The sequence below is a fragment of the Montipora capricornis genome, chromosome 3 (assembly GCF_036669925.1).
Source record: "Montipora capricornis isolate CH-2021 chromosome 3, ASM3666992v2, whole genome shotgun sequence".
In the NCBI taxonomy this organism is placed as follows: domain Eukaryota; kingdom Metazoa; phylum Cnidaria; class Anthozoa; order Scleractinia; family Acroporidae; genus Montipora; species Montipora capricornis.
In genome coordinates this window covers 74,709,850-74,729,849 of record NC_090885.1, presented here as the reverse complement: position 1 = coordinate 74,729,849, position 20,000 = coordinate 74,709,850, and the positions used below count along the sequence as shown (strand labels likewise).

Genomic DNA, 20,000 nt, shown 5'->3' with positions numbered 1-20,000 from the left:
CGTGTCGGTAAAAGTCTTGCCTGTCACTCCTCTGGTAAGTGGTGTGTTTGTGCATAGAGCCTTCTGCGTGTATTTTCTTAGGATCGAGAGGGTAGTGGACCTGCGTAGATTTCTCTGGTGGACACAGTAGAATCATTAACTTAACTTAGCCTGCAATGGCGTCGAAAGTCATGTAACGCGAATGGCGTTTTAGTGGATCCTTGAACAAAACATACCCTTATGGAGCTCAATAATGGAAAGTCAGTCGGATAAACTGGGCAGGAATCTCAAAAGCGACGAGTACTGGACTTCGACAACAATCTATCGCCCGTCGAGACGAAAAGGATTCTGTGGTATTTTCTGCCTTTGTGAATTATAATATCATGTTGTGTATTGAATTTTCGAGCTTAAGGTTGAAATGTGATATGGGAGAAGTTTTTTAGTATTGCTCTGTAAGCAGGAAGGGTTCACAGGCCTGTTGGAAGCGTGCTTGAGTTTCAACAAAATGAGCCCCAAAATCAGTGAAAACTTGTGACGCGGATGAATAATAAAATAGCTGCTATTTCCAAAATGATGGAATTACCTGGTGATAAATAACGTCGTACGCGTCTTGGAGAGTAAATTTTGACTTTGCATAAACAAGAGTTGGGCGATTGGGATCTTTGTTTTGACTTCGCTCATTTCATTGTCAAACTTTATAACAATTGACAGAAAAAGAAACTTACAAAAACCCGGTATCTTGCCATCATTTGACACAGATGCTTCACTGTTTGGCGAGTATAACATGCCGCGGTAACTTAATCACGGCGCCCGCTGAATTCCGGCCATGTCACTTTCGATTTTGCAATTTACTTGAACGTAGCAAAAATCTCCCAAAATGTTTGTCGCTGATCGTAACTTTTTATATTCTATATTCACGGTTCAAGATTAATGTTGTTTTCATGTCGTAAATATTTCATTCTCGATCGACCGTCCCGGAAACTTCCTTCTGCTCTTTCTAAAAACTGTGTATCAATAGTTATTTGCTTTTTCATCAATATTTGTTTTGCATAAAGCAAGCTAACAAAATCTGTACCTTGCTGAGTTCGCATTTGTTAGCGTTAATAGTATTTTCGGTCAGATGCTTCTGTTTTTTCTGAAGGGTTTATTGTTTTGGTCTCCCATCCTAACACTAACCCCGCTGAACAGGGCTTGCCTTCAGTGAAGTTTAGTATTACAAAGCTGTCAGATGCTCAGAGGGCACACTTGTGGTGCAAAGAAGTTGTGAGGGAACTTGAGAATTATCAACATGTCAGCCCAGAAGCCAATGTTTCTCGCTTCTCTTTTATTTGTTATTCTTCAGAGACTGGAATGCTGTATTTCAATACCACACAATTCAGTGCCTTCTGATTTTCTGTAGCACGTACCACAGGCAACCCAGTGTATGCTTCACGGAAGCATCTCGTTTATTTTTAGGTTCGTGCGTAAGCGTTTCTAAATCGGTGTGTTTTGTAATCTTTCTATAATTAGATTGATTACTATTTTAGAAAGTTCTAGAAGCTTATTGTGAGAGTATATAAATAGATTAGTCTAACTAGTTTTTCACAAGCGAAGAGAGTTGGCGTTAGCCGTGTTTAGTCAAGTGTGACAGAAGCTGTGTTTATTCAAGTTGGCGGAGGCCGTGTAAGTTTGTCGAATACGTGCTGTTAAGAGTTTTACTTCGTGGAAACTACTTTCACTTTGGAATAAATCTTCTTGTTGTTGTTCCGACAACCCTGCGTTCAGTTTAGTTTGTAAACCGGCTAACTTTCCTCAAAACATTCGAACTCGTAACATTGGGGGCCTGTCCGGGAGAGGAATTCATTTGTTTGCTGACTACAGAAACCAGGAAAGGACAATTCAGGAAGGAGTTACAGAAAAAGTAAGAAGAACTGTACGAGAGAGTATATTGTGTTTTTGCCGTGAAATACTGCTATGGAAGTGGATAAGTTTATATAGGTTGCAGAAAAGTTCGGATTGGAGGGAGAAAAGCTGCTCGAGTTTGTAGAGAAGCAACAAAAATTAGAACAAGAAAGAAGAAGGGAAGAGGAAGAAAAAGAAGAAAAACGCAGACAATTGGAAGAGGAAAGAGAAGAAAAGCGTAGGCGATTTGAAGAAGAAAAGGAAGAGAGACGTCGATTACTTGAAGAAGATAAAAGAAGAGAAGACGAAGAGAGAGAAACTAGGCGACAAGACCGCGAACTAAGAAAATTGGAGATGGAAGCCGAGCTGTTGAAACAGAAAGAGGCTATTGAAGCGGCAAAAAGAGAACATGAGCTGGAGATTGCACGGTTGGCTGTGGAGAATGCTGACGGACGTCCTGAAGTGAGAGAGGATCGGGCTAAGGCACCTAAACTCCCCTCGTTTGTTGATGGTAAAGACGATTTGGACGCGTATTTGCAGAGGTTCGAGAGATTTGCTGAGACAGCTAAGTGGAAAAAAGATGGATGGGCATCGAAGCTCAGTGCTCTGTTGTCTGGACGGGCACTAGAAGTGTATTCACGTCTATCGGAGGACGCAGCTAAGGATTATGACAAGGTAAAGATTGCGTTAATGAAGAGATATGACCTTACCGAAGACGGCTATCGTCGAAAATTTAGAGCATCCAAACCAGAAGTTGACGAAAGTCCGGAGCAGTTTATTGTGCGACTGGACAGATACCTGTTACGGTGGCTAGAGCTTTCGAATACTGTGCGAACCTTTGATGGTCTTAAGGACTTGATCGTGAAAGAACAATTTATTGACTCTTGCCCTAAGGATTTGGCAATTCACCTGCGAGAAAGGGCACCTGAGACTCTAGCAAAGATTGCGAAGATCGCTGACCAGTACTTGGAGGCTCATGGTAAACATTTGTTCAGCTCAGCGGGCAGAAAGCCAACAGTGCAGCCTGAGAGGGACGAAGCCAAGAACATGCAGATTAATCCACCAGCTCTGCATTGCTTTAAGTGCAACACCCGAGGTCATAAAGCTGTCAACTGCCCAACCCTAACAAAGAAGTGTTTTCTGTGTGGCAAGCAGGGACATGAAGCTAGAAACTGTCGATCAGGTGGACGCAGATCAGGAGGACAAAGTAAGGATGGTAACCCTGTGCAGCGTGGTCAAGTGAGTGCCAGTTGTCTAGTTCAACCACCTGAGGATAAACCTACTGATGAAGAAGTTAAGGCCTGTATTAAAGATGATAAGCTGCTGTTAGCCTGTGGTACGAAGATTCCATTGTTGAGTAGTGCTTGTGTTGAACCGTTGACTGGAGTGAGAAGTAAAATGCCTGTCGTGAAAGGAAGAGTTGGAGAGAAGCCTGTTGATGTCCTGAGAGATACTGGTTGTAGTGGAATTGTAGTAAAGAGGGACCTTGTGCCTGAGGATCAGTTTACTGGCGAATTTAATGTTATGCTGCTCATTGACAATACGGCAAGGAAAGTTCCCATCGCAAAGATTGATGTTGATACACCTTATCTCAAGGGCCAAGTGGAAGCGCAGTGTCTTCCCGATGCTGTTTATGATTTAATTATTGGTAATGTACCAGGCGCAAGAGCCGCTGACGACCCAGACCCAAGCTGGCAAGTTCCTGTACAAGAAGCTTGTGCTGTAACCACGAGAAGTCAAGCTAAGAAAGCTGGAGAACATATTCCGCTGAAGGTACCGGGTACCAAAGAAAGTCCTGTAGTTGATAGAGAAAAGCTCAAGCAAATGCAGCGTGATGACGAGAGCCTACAGAAATTTTGGGAGAAAGATGACGTAGTTGTGAGAGGCCAGGCTGAGACTTCATTTGAAGTGAAAGGTGGAGTTCTGTACCGCGTCTACAAGCACCCTTATGTGAACGGAGGTAAACCCCTGAAGCAGGTTATGGTTCCTGTGCAGCTGAGAGGTCGAATAATGGAACTAGCGCACGGATCGATCATGGGAGGTCACATGGGAATAAAGAAAACGACTGATAAGATTCAAAGCGCGTTATATTGGCCAGGCATTCAAGGGGACGTGACTCGTTATTGCAAGTCCTGCGATGTATGTCAGAAGACAGTTAACAAGGGTTCCCTACCGAAGGTTCCCCTAGAGAACATGCCATTAATTGACAAGCCGTTTAAGAGAGTAGCAATCGACCTGGTTGGACCTATTGTTCCCCCGAGTGAGGACGGTCCTAGATATATATTGACATTGGTCGACTTTGCATCTCGTTATCCTGAAGCTGTCCCACTGAAGAACATTGATACTGAGACTGTGGCAGAAGCGTTGGTGGATATCGTTAGTCGTTTGGGAGTGCCTGAAGAGATCTTGAGTGACCTTGGTACGCAGTTCGTCTCTGAGTGTATGAAGGAAGTGACGCGGCTTTTGAGCATTAAACAGCTCACCACGACTCCTTATCATCCTATGTGTAATGGCCTGACGGAAAAGTTTAATGGAACAATGAAGAGCATGTTAAAGAGATTGTGCAGCGAACAGCCAAGACAGTGGCATCGCTATATTAACCCGTTGCTGTTTGCATATCGTGAAGTTCCTCAGGAGTCTACTGGTTTTTCGCCCGTTTGAGTTGCTGTATGGAAGAGCTGTCAGAGGACCGATGTTTATTCTCAAAGAGCTTTGGACGAAAGAGCTGGAGGGGCCTGAGGTAAAGAACAGCTATCAGTATGTGTTTGAGCTACGCGAGAAGCTTGAAGATACCCTCAAGCTGGTGCACACCGAGCTTCAGAAAGCCCAGAACAAAGGCAAGCATTATTACGACCGAAAGACTAAGGTCAGGAAGTTTGTACCTGGAGATAAAGTGTTAGTGCTGTTGCCGACCGACCACAACAAGCTCCTAATGCAGTGGAAAGGTCCATTTGAGGTTAGTGCTGTAGTAGGTCTCAATGATTATAGAGTGAGAGTCAAAGGAAAAGAGAGAGTTTACCATGCTAATCTACTGAAGAACTATTTTGAGCGAGAGGATCCTGTTTCCGTTGGAGCAGTTGCTGTTGAAACGAACGCTAACATTTGTAAGAACGAACATGTTGAGAGTGAAGAAGAAGAAGTTGACCCTGTGGATAGTATTGATTTTCTGGAGATTGGTGGTTATGTCGCGAAAGAGTCAGTCAATGATGTGACCATAGGAGATAACCTTTCTCATGAGCAAAGAGCAGAGTTCATGGATCTTGCAAATGGGTTTCAAAGCTTGTTCACAGAAGCCCCAGGCACAACAAGTTTGGCTCAGCATCATATCAAGCTTACATCCGACCAACCAGTTAGATCAAGACCATACCCAGTACCGTATAGCTTAAGAGAATCGCTGAAGAAGGATATTACAGACATGATTAAGATGGGAGTCATAAGAGAATCAAGTTCGCCCTATGCTTCGCCTGTTGTAGTTGTTAAGAAAAAAGACAACTCAAATCGTGTGTGCGTGGACTATAGTGAACTGAACAAGTTAACCGTGTTTGATCCTGAGCCTATGCGAACTGCTGAGCATTTGTTCCAGAAGTTGAATGGTGACAAGTATTTTACCAGAATTGATCTGAGCAAGGGCTACCGGCAAATTTCTATTCCTGAGGAGGATAATCAGAAGACCGCTTTTGTGACGCCTGACGGATTGTATGAATTCCTGAAGATGCCGTTTGGTATGATCAACTCCGCAGCGACCTTAAAGAGAGCCATGAAGAAGCTATTGTGTGGACTGGAAAACGTTGAATTTTATTGGGATGACATTTTGGTTCACACCCGCACGTGGGAAGAGCACATCAAGGCGCTTCGAGAGTTGTTTAGAAGATTATTAGCTGCTGGAATGACCATAAGACCGACTAAATGTCTTTTTGGAGTCAACACCGTTGATTTTCTTGGTCACCGTTTGGAGGAAGGGTTAATTGGTCTTCATGAAGACAACGTGACGAAGATTAGAGATGCTCCAAGACCAACTACTAAGAAGCAGATAAGATCGTTCATGGGTTTGGCTGGATGTTACAGAGATTTTATCCCTAACTTCGCAGCATTAGCAGCCCCGCTGTCAGACCTCACGCGTAAAGGCCAACCTAACAAAGTTGAATGGGGTGAGGCACAGGAGAAAGCCTATCAGAGTATCAAGGCCCTCCTAACAAAGGAACCAGTCCTTCGACTGCCAGATTCAAGGAAAACCTACTTTCTGCAGACTGATGCTTCAGACAGTGGTATTGGCGCTGTATTAATGCAGAAACATGATGGCAAGCTATTCCCCGTTTGCTACGCAAGTAAGAAATTGTCAAGTGCAGAACGTAATTATTCAACCATCGAGAAAGAGTGTTTAGCCATTGTGTGGGGATTCAAAAGGTTTCATCTTTATCTGTATGGAGTTCCCTTTGTGCTACAAACAGATCACGAGCCACTGAAGTACATGAACAGTGCGAAGTTTGCAAATGGACGCCTAATGCATTGGGCTATGTTTCTTCAGAGTTACAACTTCAGAGTTGAGGCTATCAAAGGATCTGAGAATGTAGGAGCAGATTATCTAAGCAGAGTAGAGGAATAACTTAAGAGACACTGGACTGCCTCCTCAGTTGGTACTATCTAACTAATTTTTCGTTGTTAGTAGAAATTTAGGAAATTTCTTCTCAAGAGGGGGTTATGTTACGAAAAATAGCATTGCATGACTAGCGTTACTTTCTAGAGGCTTCGCGAAAGTTACGAGTTTGTTTATTTTTAGGTTCCTGCGTAAGCGTTTCTAAATCGGTGTGTTTTGTAATCTTTCTATAATTAGATTGATTACTATTTTAGAAAGTTCTAGAAGCTTATTGTGAGAGTATATAAGTAGACGAGTCTAAGCGGAGTTTTTTAAACTAGTTTTTCTCAAGCGAAGAGAGTTGGCGATAGCCGTGTTTAGTCAAGTGTGACAGAAGCTGTGTTTATTCAAGTTGGCGGAGGCCGTGTAAGTTTGTCGAGTACGTGCTGTTAAGAGTTTTACTTCGTGGAAACTACGTTCACTTTGGAATAAATCTTCTTGTTGTTGTTCCGACAACCCTGCGTTCAGTTTAGTTTGTAAACTAACTTTCCTCAAAACATTCGAACTCGTAACACAGAGTAAAATCTATAAGTGGCACTATTGAGAGTTAAAGGGTTAATCGTTGTTTTTTATTAATATTTCACCGACCAGTTGTATGCTAATATGCATAGAATATATCCTAAAGCCTCAAGATTTTACGAAAGTTTAATGCGCTGATTAACGGCTTTTCAATTGGGGTGAAAGAGAAAAGCACCCTTCATCTTTCATCTGATGAAAATTTGAAGAGACCAAGAATGATGAATTTCAAGCTACAGCCTAACAAAGTTCAACATTTTGGAGATAAGCAAACTGTTCAAGCAGAGACTGAATCTGTTCGCACCGCCACGAGAAGCGGAACCCAGGAAAGACTTCAACGTGAATCTGTTAGCGCGTTTTTGGAGAACGCTACATTACATGGTGCTCGGTTCCTCGTGGTTGGAAATGTTTATATGAGATTGTTCTGGACTCTTGCGCTTCTATCAAGCATAGGATATTGTGTCCTACAAATTTACGAAACCTTGGATGCGTTTGGTGACCGACCATTCAGCACTAAGATAACAACGAAGACGGAGAACGTATCATTTCCTGCCATTACTATCTGCAGTTTTAACTCTTTTAACCGACGGAGGTACAAGAGCTATTTTAGAAAAGGGAATACCTTCAGCGACGAAGAAGTTGAACGAGATCTCGAACAGTTTGAAAAAGTTAGGACTTCTCGAACTCCTAGTTCTTTCTCTGACGAAGTAGTAGCGAAATATCCCGTACTGAAATGGCGTGTCCCAAACGAAAGCCTTCATCATCTTGTTATTTTCAGTCACATAATTGAAGAAATGCTCCTCCCAAAGTCTAGCATTCGTGAAGCGTGCACTATAGGCGACAAATCGTGCAGCTCCAAGAATTTCAAATCGTCATACAACAGTCAGTTTGGTCAATGTTTTACTTTCAACTCTGGTCAAGATGAAAGGGAAGGGAAAGGGTAGGGGAATGTTTTGATATTTGTATAATACTATTGCAAGCCATGTTTCCAAGAGACCCAAATTGTTGCCATAGTAACGGTACAACACTGCAAAACGGCCCTCTAAATAGGCAACCTCCGAAAACCTCACTAAATTCCCAGTTTCTTAATACCTGGTATCAGGAAGAACTTCCCTGCTGGAAGAAACAGAAATAAAACACAAATCGCGGTGATAAACATTGTGAAGCAACGCATTTTTAAAAACTTGACGTATCGTATGCTACAACGTACATTTTGAAAAGTAACCGTTATGACTTTGAAAAGTATTTCTTTAAAATTGTTTTTAAAAAAGTCAGCACCAAGCTAAGTTTGGAGATATTGATCTTACAAAATTTATTTCGGTTTTCCGGACAGCAGCTGACTCGAGCAGCTTACGTGTTGCATTCGTGGCCCATGCCCAGCTTCACTGACATTGTATTTCATATTATTTACACGGTTGCATTCTTTCGCCTAGTCACTTTTTCTTATTATTTCACGTCTTTTTTGACTAAATACAATTTTAATTGTTAATCCCTCCTGATGAACATGCAGTACATACACCTGTTAGCTAAGCAGTGAAATCTAGCCTTCCTGAACAAAAATAATCCACCTACCGCTCCTGTATCATTTTTGTCTTTTATTAAAAAAAGTAGACGTCCACACGACAAACGTTTGTTCTTTGGATACGTAACGCAATTTTAGCCGACGAGGCCGACGAGGCCTACATTGCCACCCCTCCCCTAACACACATTTGGTGAGTCTCCACGATTCTGGGAGACACGTGACCAGCCTGAACCAAGGTCTTTTTCTCAACGACAATGGAGGCAGAGAAGAGAGACCCTGGGAACGAGGTTGTACTGAGCGCAACTCTTTTCCAGGTTGGAGTCCTTCATTGTCACTTATGTTTCTGTGATGTCCTAAATCCTTTATGGCTCCCACCAAAATATGACTGCAGTGATTGCTTCTAGCATTCTAAATGGTCGTCCCAAGCGTCTTGCTTCCATGAATGAATAATGATAGAATAGAGATTGAAGAAAACATCGCCAAAGGAAGTAAATGCCTCCAACTTCTTCTCTGTGTCCTGCAAAGCCAAGGTAAAGTTGATTCCATATCAGTTAAAATGGGTAATTAAAAATTTCATAAATTCCACTGAACTAGACCCTCCGTGAGGGTACACTGGGTTGCCTGTGGTACGTGCAGCGTTCCACGCAATTTTTTTCAAGTTGGAGGGGGGGGGGTGACCCAGACCCAGAAGTCGTACCAGAAGTCATACCAGAAGTCATACCAGCAGAGGCCCTTTGGCTCACAGGTCTTCACACGTTCGTACGACGAAACAGATCCTTTTGTGAGGTTAAAAACCTGGCGACCGGCCTATTAATTAATCATTTGTCAGAAAGAAGAAATTCCTGTCCTCTTTAAAAAAAATTGACACGCATTGCTTACGTGTGATAGTGAAGTAACACAGCGATTTATTCCATAATGTCAACTGAACTGTGTGTTGTCTTCCAGGAGCTTCAAGTTGTCCTTGCGTAATATGTAGCTCTAACAGTGCACGATATTGTTTTGGTATTGTGTATCATTGTAGTGAAATGGTAGAAGTCTTGGGTAAATAGCCTGAGAAGACATGTGGTTACTAGCAAAGTACTGAGCCCAGAAAGATTGAAGAAAATAAATGGGAAGTGAAAAACATTGTCTTCTGGGATGACATGTTGACCGTTGTCTTTGCGTAATATGTAGGTCTAACAGTACACGATATTGTTTTGGTATTGTCTATCATTGTAGCGCCATGGTATAAGTCTTAGATAAATAGCCCCTTGAGAAGACATGTGGTTACTAGCAAAGTACTGAACCCAGAGAGACTGAAGAAAATAAAAGGGAATCGAGAAACATTGGCTTCTGGGCTGACATGTTGATCATGCAACTTCTTTCCACCACAAGTGTAAGCGTGCACTGACAGCATCTGACAGCATCTGAAAGCTTTGTAAACAACAGTTGAAAGCTGAACTTATTCCTATTCGGCGGGGTTAGTATCTGGATGGGCGACCTAAGAAATATACCACTCAGTAACAGAAGCATAGGACCGAAAATTCTATTTTAATGCTATCAAATGCGAACCAAGCAAGATACAGATTTTGTTAGCTTGCTTTATCCAAAACAAATATTGATGTAAAAGTACATGTGTAAATAAATATGGATACACAGTTTTTAAGAAGAGCAGAAGGAAGTTTCAGGACGGTCGATCGAGCATAAAATATTTTGCCATCGGTAATAAAATCTACGACATGAAAACAACATTTATTTTGAACCACGAATATAAAAAGTTACCATCAGCGAAAAACAGTTTGGGAGATTTTAGTTGTTTTGTTGTAATTGTACAAGTTTGGCTGCACCGAGTAAATCGCACATCGAATTCAGCGAGCGCAGTGATCAAGTTACCGCGTTATTTTACCGCGGCATGTTTACTCGCGAAACAGTGAAGCATCTGTGTCAAATGATGCCAAGCTACCGGGTTTTTGTTTTTGTTAGTTTTCTTTTTATTTCGATTGTTATAAATTTTGACAAGAAATGTGCGAATTCAACACAAAGATCACAATCGCGCAACTCTCAGAGGTTGACCATTGTTTCTGGAAAATCAAAAATTTACTCTCCAAGACAAGGTTATTTATCACCAGGTAATTCCATCGTTTTGGTAATAGCAGCTACTTTATTATTCATCAGCGTCACAATCTTTTGCCGATTTTGGGGGTCATTTTGTTGAAACTCAAGCACGCTTCCAACAGACCTGTTTATTTTCGTGACTAATGCGTTACCACAAAAATTCTCCCCGTATCACATTTCAACACATGTATGCAAATTTGCTAAGCTCGAAAATTACACAACATGATAAATTTACAAAGGCTAGAAATTTCACAGAAATATTTTCCAGCGAAACATTTATTGAAACAAGCAACATATTTGCTATAAGAGGCAAGAAACCCTTCCTATTTCAGTTGCCAGCGTGCAAGCGAAACAAACAATCACAAAGCATATGCAATTAAATAAATTTCTGACAGTTCACATTCAACCCTTTTCGAAAGAACCTTGACCGTAAATAATAAAGCACAAAAGAGACAACAAGCTTTCATTCAAGTAATTTTTCACTGTCACATTTCCAAATATTTTACACCTTTGCTGAGTTGAGTACAAAATACCGGTAAATGTAAATTGTCAGACAACTAAGATGCGACTTGAGTAAACACTGTGATGCATTCTTGTTGGCGTTCGATTCCTTCAATGTTAATTTGTTAAATCATAGTTAGTAACTATGGTTAAATCCATAAAAAAATTGCTATTTGATTTCCGTGTTTTATATAATACCAAGTTAGTAAAATATTAGAAACAAAGCTCACTTGATATCCAAAGGAGAAAAATGAAATTGTTGTCGAAGACCATTACTCGTCTCTTACAATCCAGATATTTATTTTTCAGCGCTGTCTTGCTCATACAATTGACGATCCATTCTTGAGCTCCATGAGGGTATATTTTGTTTAAAGATCCACTAAAACGCCATTCACGTCAATAACTTATTAGTGAAATTTTCAATTGTTATACTGGAAGACTGTGCAGAGTTGAGAACAGGTAAATACAAATCTGACAAATAGCGAGACAACTGAGATAACAGATCCACTATATGGATTCCTTATCTGTCTTTGTTGAACCCACACTGAGTTACCAGAGAACTGTTCATTTGGTTTGAGTGTTGTACAAAACACCACGCTTGGCAAAATGTTAGGAAGACTGCTCACTTTGATTACGGCTCGACGGGCGACAGATTGTTGTCGAAGTCCATTACTCGTCGCTTCTAACATTCGACCGCCTGTCCTGTCCAGTATCCAATTCGCTTGCCATTATTGAGCTTCATTAGGGTACATTTTGTTCAAAGATCCCCTAAAACGCCATTCGCGTTACATGACTTTCGACGCCATTGCCGGTTAAGTTAATCGTTCTACTGTGTCCACCAGAGAAATCTACGCATTTCCCACTACCCTCTCGATCCTAAGAAAATACGCGTAGAAGGCTCTATGCACAAAGACACCACTTAGCAGGGGAGTGACAGGCAGGACTTTTACCGACACGGAAAAAAATAAAAAAAAAAAAAAGAAAACGAAAAATAAAAAAACGACGAAATTAAAGACAGATTCCGACTGGGTTGGCAACCCAGTAAAAAGCATATATTAACTTCGCCGCTCTGAACGAAGAATACAAAATGACACATAAAATAAATAATAAAGTACTTGGCAGGGTCACCGTAACAGGTAAGGCCAGTTACTACGGGTCCAATTGTCAGTTAACTACTATTTCCTTGGCTAATTGTCAAACCCCATTGGCACCCTCTTATTTTACATGGTCAAAAACATGCTTTTTCCAAGAACACCAATACCTTACCTAGATTTTCGTCATATTCTCCAGTCAACCGTCGGGTCAAAACTCGCAAGATCAAAGCTGAAATAAAATCATACAAGTTAAGAAATAAGTAAATAAGTTTTACCTATATGCATCTTTGATTTTGCCGAGCACCAGGGAAAACAAGTACATATTTAAAGGCAACAAGGACGCCCAACCCAAGAGGGCCTCTTTCACTCTTTCAGCTGTCCACTAACACTGATTTTCTTTACGTCTGTTACGTTTCTGTATACTATCAAACCGAGTGGACTCTTGATACCCACGGTTCGATATCCAAGTTATGTTACGGTCTCCCAATAGAGAAACGTACAGTACAGAACCTGCCGCCGGTGCAGCCATATGCAAATTGTCCGTGGATTTTTCATGATTTCACCATTCTTTTTGTATGCCAACAGATTTGTAGCACCAAACACCTCTTGGAAATACTTCTGAGATGTGTAAAGAGGTCGAGGCGGCCTCGTAGAAATGGTCTTACCTGATTTTCCAACGCCTTCCAGTCCAGTGATCACAGCTCGCACATTGATGATTTTGCTTTGTTGTCCTTGGTCGTAAGCACAGGATCGTTTTCGTCGCATGATATCTTGAGTTTATGGTAAATGAATCACACTGAAAAACGGTGATAAAGCACCTTATAAAATGGACATTATTTCGATTAAGGTATCAAAACAAACGGTGCCGTAGATCGGTGTCTGACATTTGCAGACTGCAGACAAATAGCGCTGATAAACAGTATTTAAGTCTAAGAACCCATTTTAAAACGGTTAGCTTTCAATTATTGAAAGCTAACCGATCTAAAATGGATTCTTAGACTTAAATACTGTTTATCAGCGCCATTTGAAATGGGTGTTTAGACTTAAATACTGTTTATCAGCGCTATTTGTCTGCAGTCTGCAAATTTCAGACACCGGCATTCGATTGACCGTATTCCGGAACAAGAATACGTAGTGATGATTTAAAACGGTATGTCTGGTATTTTGAAGCGACAAGGATAACAAAGATATGTTTAAAATAGCATTTAGCCGGTGTTTGGTAATTCTAAAAACGAAGGATTTTTAACTTCTATTCCATGCATTCCTATTCCGGAAAACGGTCAATCAAACGCAGCCTAATTTTTGGAGTGTGGTTTTTAGCTTCAATTTTTTAGGCTCTTTTATCTAAAACTCAGAAATATCTGCAATCAAAATGATGATTCATATTTAACCAATAAATTAGGTTGTTTTGGTAATTACAGGCTTCAGTTTTAAGCGGCGACTTTTATTTGGGAGGTGATGTTTGTCTTGGGAGGCATCTAGGAACTGCCGCACGGTGCACTCGATGCGCGAGATATTGCCAACGGAATAGGAGAAAAAGCCCTCGCTTAAATGATTGATACATTGTTGATTGACAGCCGAGTGAATTAGGGTGGGACCCGTGACTTAGCGGGCTTCAAAATAAAAATGGTAACTGACTCGGTACGTTAAGTGTTGCCAAACTGGACAACCATTGGCTTTAATTTCCAAGTGTCCTAGCGTCCAGAATTTAATTCCATTCGCGCTTGTTGGATATATGAGACTGCTTACAGCCAACTTGGTGCTACGCGCCTCGTTGGCTGTTTACCATTTCCTATCCATCGAGCGCTCATGGAATTTTAATATTAAGTAGTCAAACTGCCTACAACTCCAACGAACTGTGAATTGTTCAAGAGGTAATCGGCACATGTACTTGATTTTATAGGTCTTCTTAATGAGATTACAGCACATTAATTGCTCTGGTTCTAGTATTTTTCAGTAGCAGTCTCCAGCTCCTCAGTCTTCCGAAGAAATTGTTCAATGCTTCGCACCAAGAGATTCTCTTGTTCGCACTTTAATTTTAACTTGATATTTTCAGTCCTTACTTTCTCCACTATGTCTTAAGCATTGTTCAGCTGCTCAGTCAACCTCTCCTTCTCGTTTTTCATCCTTTTCTCTTGGAAGCTTGCTTGGTCTTTTTTCAATACGAGGTCTTCTTAACCATCGTGGTAGTTGCTATAGTAACACTGTGCGTTATCGTTTCTCAAACGATAATACACAACAATACGGTTGTTTCTTTTTTGTGGAAGATTTTCTCTCTTTTTTTTGAATTCTTGGGAGATAAGTGTTCTTGGCTAAACAACCTTTCCTTTTGATCTCCCAAACGTTTACCTTCTGAGCCTTTCCTTTTCTCTTCAGTTCAGATTTTGCCTATATGCAAAATTTTTCCATTACAAGCAGTTGGAAATCTAAAGCATGGATTTCAAGGAAATCAATAACCACGTTTTTCATTTCTTGATTATCCACAGCTCCAATGTTGTACACAAATATGGCCAAAAAGGTCGATCCGACAACAAAAAACTGTCTTTTAAGACTCTTTTAAAGCACACGAAATTCCTCTCTTTCTTAATAAATGGAATGTTCTGATAGATTTACCTAAGCTTTCTGCATTTAAAACATTGTTGCATCAAGATTTATTTTGCGCAAAGAAGGGTATAGAAATTTGTGTCTTGTTAAGATATTCCCACATTGAAGCCTTTTCGCTCATAAAAATGAAGATTACCTAACCATATTTGTGACCCCAACTGTCTTCACATGATTTTGACAGACTTGCATGTTGCTGTTATAAGCCCGCAAACACTGGAGCGTGTATACTAAATCGAAATCCCTTCGCTTTTACCGAACAACTCTCTTCAAGTCGTAGACTTGAAGGAAAACCCATTCTGCAATCATTTCTTTTCAATACAAGCATGCAATACCCACATCCAGTCTTCGGACTGGATATTTTTGTATTTAGTGACAAAGGAATTTGTAGACTTGAAAACATATTGAAAAACATAAGGCGCCTCATTTATTTATTCCGATCCTAAAATACAATTGCGTGCGTGATTGTTTACATTCAATTCAATTCAATTTCAATAGGTGCCAAGAATAAAGGTGAAGTCCTTGGATGACTCGTTAAAGGGGCTAGGTCACGCTCTTTTAGGCATATTCAGCACTGATCGAATGGTCATAGAATTAACTAAAATATCAAAATAACTGTTCAAAACTATAGAAGAACTCTAACAAAACACAGGGAAGCCAAGGAGGGACATGGATGGACAAAACTGGAGAGGATTGAAATGGATTGAATTTGGGTAAATTTGAAAAACGTCGGCCCACCTTTTTTCAAATTTATATCAGTCTATATCAAAATGTCATTTACAAAGCTTGAAAATCATTCTCAGTTGTTATGTTGCCGTGATTTTGCAAATGAAAGACTCTTGCTCTACCAATTTGACGTTTAGAGCTCATAATTAACAAAATTAAACAAAATTACCTAAAATAGCGTAACCTAGCCCCTTTAAGGTTAAAACTTCTTTCTCGACATGGTGTAAGATTAGCTCTGGAACGAGGCACCATGTTGTATAACAGATGCACCGAAGAAACTTTTAAAAGCCCGCCCACAACGGCCAATTGCTTTTCGATATACTGATAAAAAGGAATTGACTTATAATTGAAATTTGAGATTCATGACAATTTGAACTCTCGAAACATCGCCAACTATTTCGGCCATGCGCCCGCGTATCGTAAGCGGTTTCTTAGAAATTCTAATTCTCGAAATGGCGTCAAATTTTACAAAGAAATGTATGGAGAGGTTTTAAATATTTCGAAAAAGTGCACTAAAAATTGTAGATGGAACATTTGCCGGAACGGGATGCCATTATAACGACTGTTGTCTGTGTTCTGCTGTAAAAAATATAACTTCAGGCCAAAAAAAACCCCTTCATTTTTCCTATGCTTTGTTTTGAGGTGAGCGACCCCTTTAAGCCTTACAAAAGCTGGCAAATATACGAAAATCCCTGGAATTAGAGACAGATACCAGTGTTCCTGTGCTTGGTTCTTAACTTGCCGGAGTGGAGACCCATAGTTGACTCTATTCTTGACCCTAACCCAAAATATGAAGTCAGCAGCGAAATGTTTGATCCGTCCTTTTTCCCTTCCAAAGAACGCAAAAAACCGATAAACCAAAGTCCACGTTAAAATTGTAAAATCCCCTGTTTTCGAATAACGATATCTTGGCTGTCTTTTGTCCAAATTTCTCGCAAAAACCATCGTTTGAAAGCTAATTTTGTGAACTTCATTCTTCGAAGCAAGTTATTTTTCTCAGCGGTTTTGGTATGGGCCAAACTTTAGTAAATATAAAAAACATATTCCGTACCTCGCGTCGGGTCGATATGAGCCCGCTGATACAACAAGAAGAACAGCGGAAAAAGTCATTTCACGTAAGTCGCGCTGAATTGTCGTGACCGGAATAGTTGGCGATGTATCAAAATCACATGTGCTTTCTGTTTTCGTAAATTCCTGGACACCACTCGAGTTCGCTCCTTTTGCCGTATTCTACCTTTCTTTTTGATTCAAACTTGCCTGCGTGGTTACTGGCTTTTACTCCTCCATTTACAAGGTTGGGTGTGTTTACCGGTGCTTACTCTCCTGTTTCCCGAAACGTAGTTGAGGTGTGCTTTTTTTTGCGGTGATGGTCTTGTCTCATCGCGATTAGCTCCACGCCGGAATATTCGCTGGTGCCATTATCTGGAAATTTTGTTGATTAAAAGCAGTTTTCTTTCTTATACTTCTTGCTCAAGGTTTGCATTTCAAGTGGTAAATGGTTTGTGTGCACTAACATTTAAAGTCCTTTGTTGTAGTATAGCGTGGTTTCTTTGGTATTCATCTGAATTTCTGGCTCTAGAACTGACGGTGAAACCTGGAATACAGACACAAAAAAGCAAAAAAAAAAACGATGATTTGTTGTTGTAAGGAAACTCTAGGCAATCACAAACGACACAGCTAATCGAATAAACCAATCAGAATTCGTAATGAAAATTTGCAGCAGGCGGGCAAACAAGGGAAAACGATGTCGGGCGAGGAACCGAGGAAATGGCGGGAATGTTTTTGAGTAATCATTGATCGCAGCAAACCAGTTTCCACACGATAAGCAAAACCGCTTTAACTGTAAGCGGATTTCCCAGGAAATAAAATTGTTAATGCGCTTTTTGATGTGTCAATGGATGATTTTGATAGGGATAGGAAAGTAATGAATAAATATCGAAATATTCAAGTTTTATAAAATGCTGCCCATGGAAAGGGCTAACGCTAACCTGGGTTGTCTGTGGAAAGAGAGCTATAGCAAGGGGAAGACCAAAGCCAAAAGCAGCCACACAGACCAGCACTTGAACAGGAAAGTAAAGTTTTGGACGAGACATTAAGAACTTAGTCCTATAATTAAACAAAAAAAAAACATTAGCCAGCCACTCAACAATCTGGAACAAGAAGGCAACTGCTACAAGAAGGACATCTGAATAGCCCATTTCCGAGTCCTGGTGCACAACCATTCAAATGGATATGAGTTGCGTATTCTTATGCAAATCAAACTCATTTCCTTTACAATAGTTGAGCAACAAGACTCACTTCGAAACCAAGACAAACAGCAACTCGGAAATGGCCTATTAAACTCTTTCCGTGTTTAAAATGTGTCTTAACTGGTAGCCTGCAGAGGTTGCGTTTTTTGGCAGGCGGACGCTTGTTCAAGGTCTAAAGTTCGTAATGGGTCGCCATTTTGAAAGCACACAGCTCTTAAACCTTTCATACTGTTCTCCTCTCACTGAGTGCAATTTTCTTGACTGGCCTCAGGCCTCTGTTAGTCTTTTTTTTTTTTTTTTATTTAAACATATTTATATACATGTTTGCCCCAAGAGCTAAATGAGCTCATCACGGGGGGCTTACACCAAAATTCTAATTACCACATAAAAAACAAACACGGGCACGGGATACAAAGTAAGTAAAAAAAGACAGTTAAGTTAATTAGGTCAATGATAATGACCACGAAAAGAAAAACGTTTAGACTCTCTTATAAAGTGCTGGACATGAGAGAAGATTTCAACGTTTTCATCATTTGACATGTCAGAAGAGCCAAACAGAAAAACTTCAACTTTTTGCTGGTCAGAATATTGACCAGAAGCTATACGAGCAGCAGCAGCGAGCAAATCAGATCTGAGGGCAGCATAATTAGGACATTGTAAAAAGAAATGAGTTATAGTCTCATTGTCAAAGCCGCAGCTACAAATAGGTGTTAGTCTTGCTATATCCAAGATGTCGGCCAATAGTTCTTACCAAAACAAAAATACCCCGGCTTTCCAGGCCACCTAACTGGACACGAATTTAACTAGTATGGAGCACCGTTGAGGCTACGCGAAGCTGCGCCCGTTACCATGACATTATTTCATATTTCCCAGGCATATGAAAACGTTATGTCCGTGCTAGTGTCCAAATAGACTAAGCTCCCCTGCTATAGCCGTTGCAAACTATTAAGGCTGATCAGAGTTTGAAGCGAATGCGTGGAGTAGGTATTGAGATATTTGCTTCTGAGTGGTCTTTCGTCAGTGAAATTTTCAGCCAGTTTGCTTTCAATTGATCCCGTACTACTCAATTGCAATTCAAACGCCAAATGTTTATGAAAGTCTCACCTTTCTAAAACTTGCATAGCAAATGGCGGAATAACCAAAACTGGCAACGGGAGCAACACCCGTGTTAGGGTTGTTTCAGACACGGCCTGAAAATGAAAATGGAAAGGACGACAGTTAGCGATAAACGTAAAGGGAAATGAAGCTTTGTACTGGAAGCGCTTAAAAATTTACGTCTTACAAGTTTCACGTACGAAGTAGGTGAAAGAAAATGGTCGTAATCGAGGGGAAACAAAACTGACTCACTGTTTTCCTTGGGGCGAATCACCAAATCTTAATTGGGGAATGCAACGAGATTGGGCACTAACTGAAAATACAAGAAAAACGAGATGCAGAAAGGAGCAAGGTATCAGCTTACCTTCCGAGCAGCTATTTTCCATGTTCCAACAACATGTCCGTCCTTGTCGTTGACCTCAATTCCTGTGAAGAGCTCATGATTTCTCATGAGGACAACATCACAAATGTTAGCAGTAGCTAAAAAAGAGAAAAAGATTAGCTATTAGCGATGTTGTCGTCGCTGTTGTTTGGTGCTCGTTATTTTGCTTACTCCCTTAAGTCCTCAACAAAGCCTAAACTTCGTTATCTGATTTCACGTTGTTGTTTTGCGCGTAGGGGACGGTAAAGAAATCTGCTCCTAAAACATGCTGTTTTGTAGCGTTTTGTTATCCGTTCCTTATCCGGGGTCGCGGAGTACGTTTTGATTGAAAGTGGGAGAGTTATGTTTTGGTTGGTATGAATCACGGAAGTGTGATGGGAGGAGGGGGGCTATAGCATCCGCAACCCCACTCACTCCGCGGCCTTGCTAATAGAGAGCTTTAGATTCTAGTACGAGAACGACTACGAGTACGAGATTTTCTCATAAGACAACAGTGAGCGCGCGCAAACCATCGTCATTTTGGCGGGAAAAACTTGATGCCGTCGTCATTTTAGTACAAGGTTTTGCAAGAATGTCGTCGAATCAAAACAAGTCAACAACACGGTAGCAGTTTTGGCTTTTTTTGATGAGCAGAAAGGCGCAGTTACCAGCAATAAGAATAACTGAGCAACCTATACTGCTAACAAAGAGTAAGATTAAGCGTACGGGTTATAAATTTCCTTAGTAT

At 40.7% G+C, this 20,000-nt stretch overlaps 3 protein-coding genes across 3 annotated transcripts in view; 1 reads left to right on the top strand and 2 right to left on the bottom strand.

Annotated features, from left to right (window-relative positions):
• The first annotated feature begins 7,227 nt into the window (after window positions 1-7,227).
• LOC138040804 (acid-sensing ion channel 2-like) lies at window positions 7,228-7,953 on the top strand. The gene has a single exon (XM_068886471.1). The coding sequence runs from the start codon at window positions 7,228-7,230 to the stop codon at window positions 7,951-7,953; it is 726 nt and encodes a 241-aa protein (XP_068742572.1).
• Window positions 7,954-8,117: 164 nt separating this feature from the next.
• On the bottom strand, window positions 8,118-13,092 carry LOC138041628 (uncharacterized). The gene is made up of 3 exons (XM_068887377.1): window positions 12,886-13,092; window positions 12,393-12,449; window positions 8,118-9,048 (listed from the first exon to the last, which is right to left on the bottom strand). Exons 1-3 carry the CDS (start codon window positions 12,983-12,985, stop codon window positions 8,894-8,896), a joined length of 312 nt encoding a protein of 103 aa, XP_068743478.1. The 5' UTR covers window positions 12,986-13,092; the 3' UTR covers window positions 8,118-8,893.
• A 2,135-nt stretch (window positions 13,093-15,227) lies between these two features.
• LOC138041627 (sideroflexin-5-like) overlaps window positions 15,228-20,000 on the bottom strand; it is a 5,180-nt gene continuing 407 nt past the window's right edge. Inside the window, exons 2-5 of the mRNA XM_068887376.1 lie at window positions 19,256-19,371; window positions 18,901-18,986; window positions 17,536-17,653; window positions 15,228-17,141 (exon numbers count right to left, since the gene is read on the bottom strand). Coding sequence (XP_068743477.1) covers window positions 17,064-17,141; window positions 17,536-17,653; window positions 18,901-18,986; window positions 19,256-19,342 — 369 coding nt within the window. The 5' untranslated portion in view covers window positions 19,343-19,371 and the 3' untranslated portion in view covers window positions 15,228-17,063. The remainder of the gene's footprint in view (window positions 17,142-17,535; window positions 17,654-18,900; window positions 18,987-19,255; window positions 19,372-20,000) is intronic.

What these genes read in the sequence shown, in the direction of transcription:
- LOC138040804 (XM_068886471.1), top strand. Translation starts at nt 7,228, where the DNA reads ATGATGAATTTCAAGCTACAGCCTAACAAAGTTCAACATTTTGGAGAT.
- LOC138041628 (XM_068887377.1), bottom strand. Translation starts at nt 12,985, where the DNA reads ATGCGACGAAAACGATCCTGTGCTTACGACCAAGGACAACAAAGCAAA. An exon ending in GGAAGGCGTTGGAAAATCAG is followed by an intron (nt 12,450 to 12,885) that starts GTAAGACCATTT and finishes ATTTTATTTCAG; the next exon opens with CTTTGATCTTGCGAGTTTTG. An exon ending in AGAATATGACGAAAATCTAG is followed by an intron (nt 9,049 to 12,392) that starts GTAAGGTATTGG and finishes TTGGCTTTGCAG; the next exon opens with GACACAGAGAAGAAGTTGGA.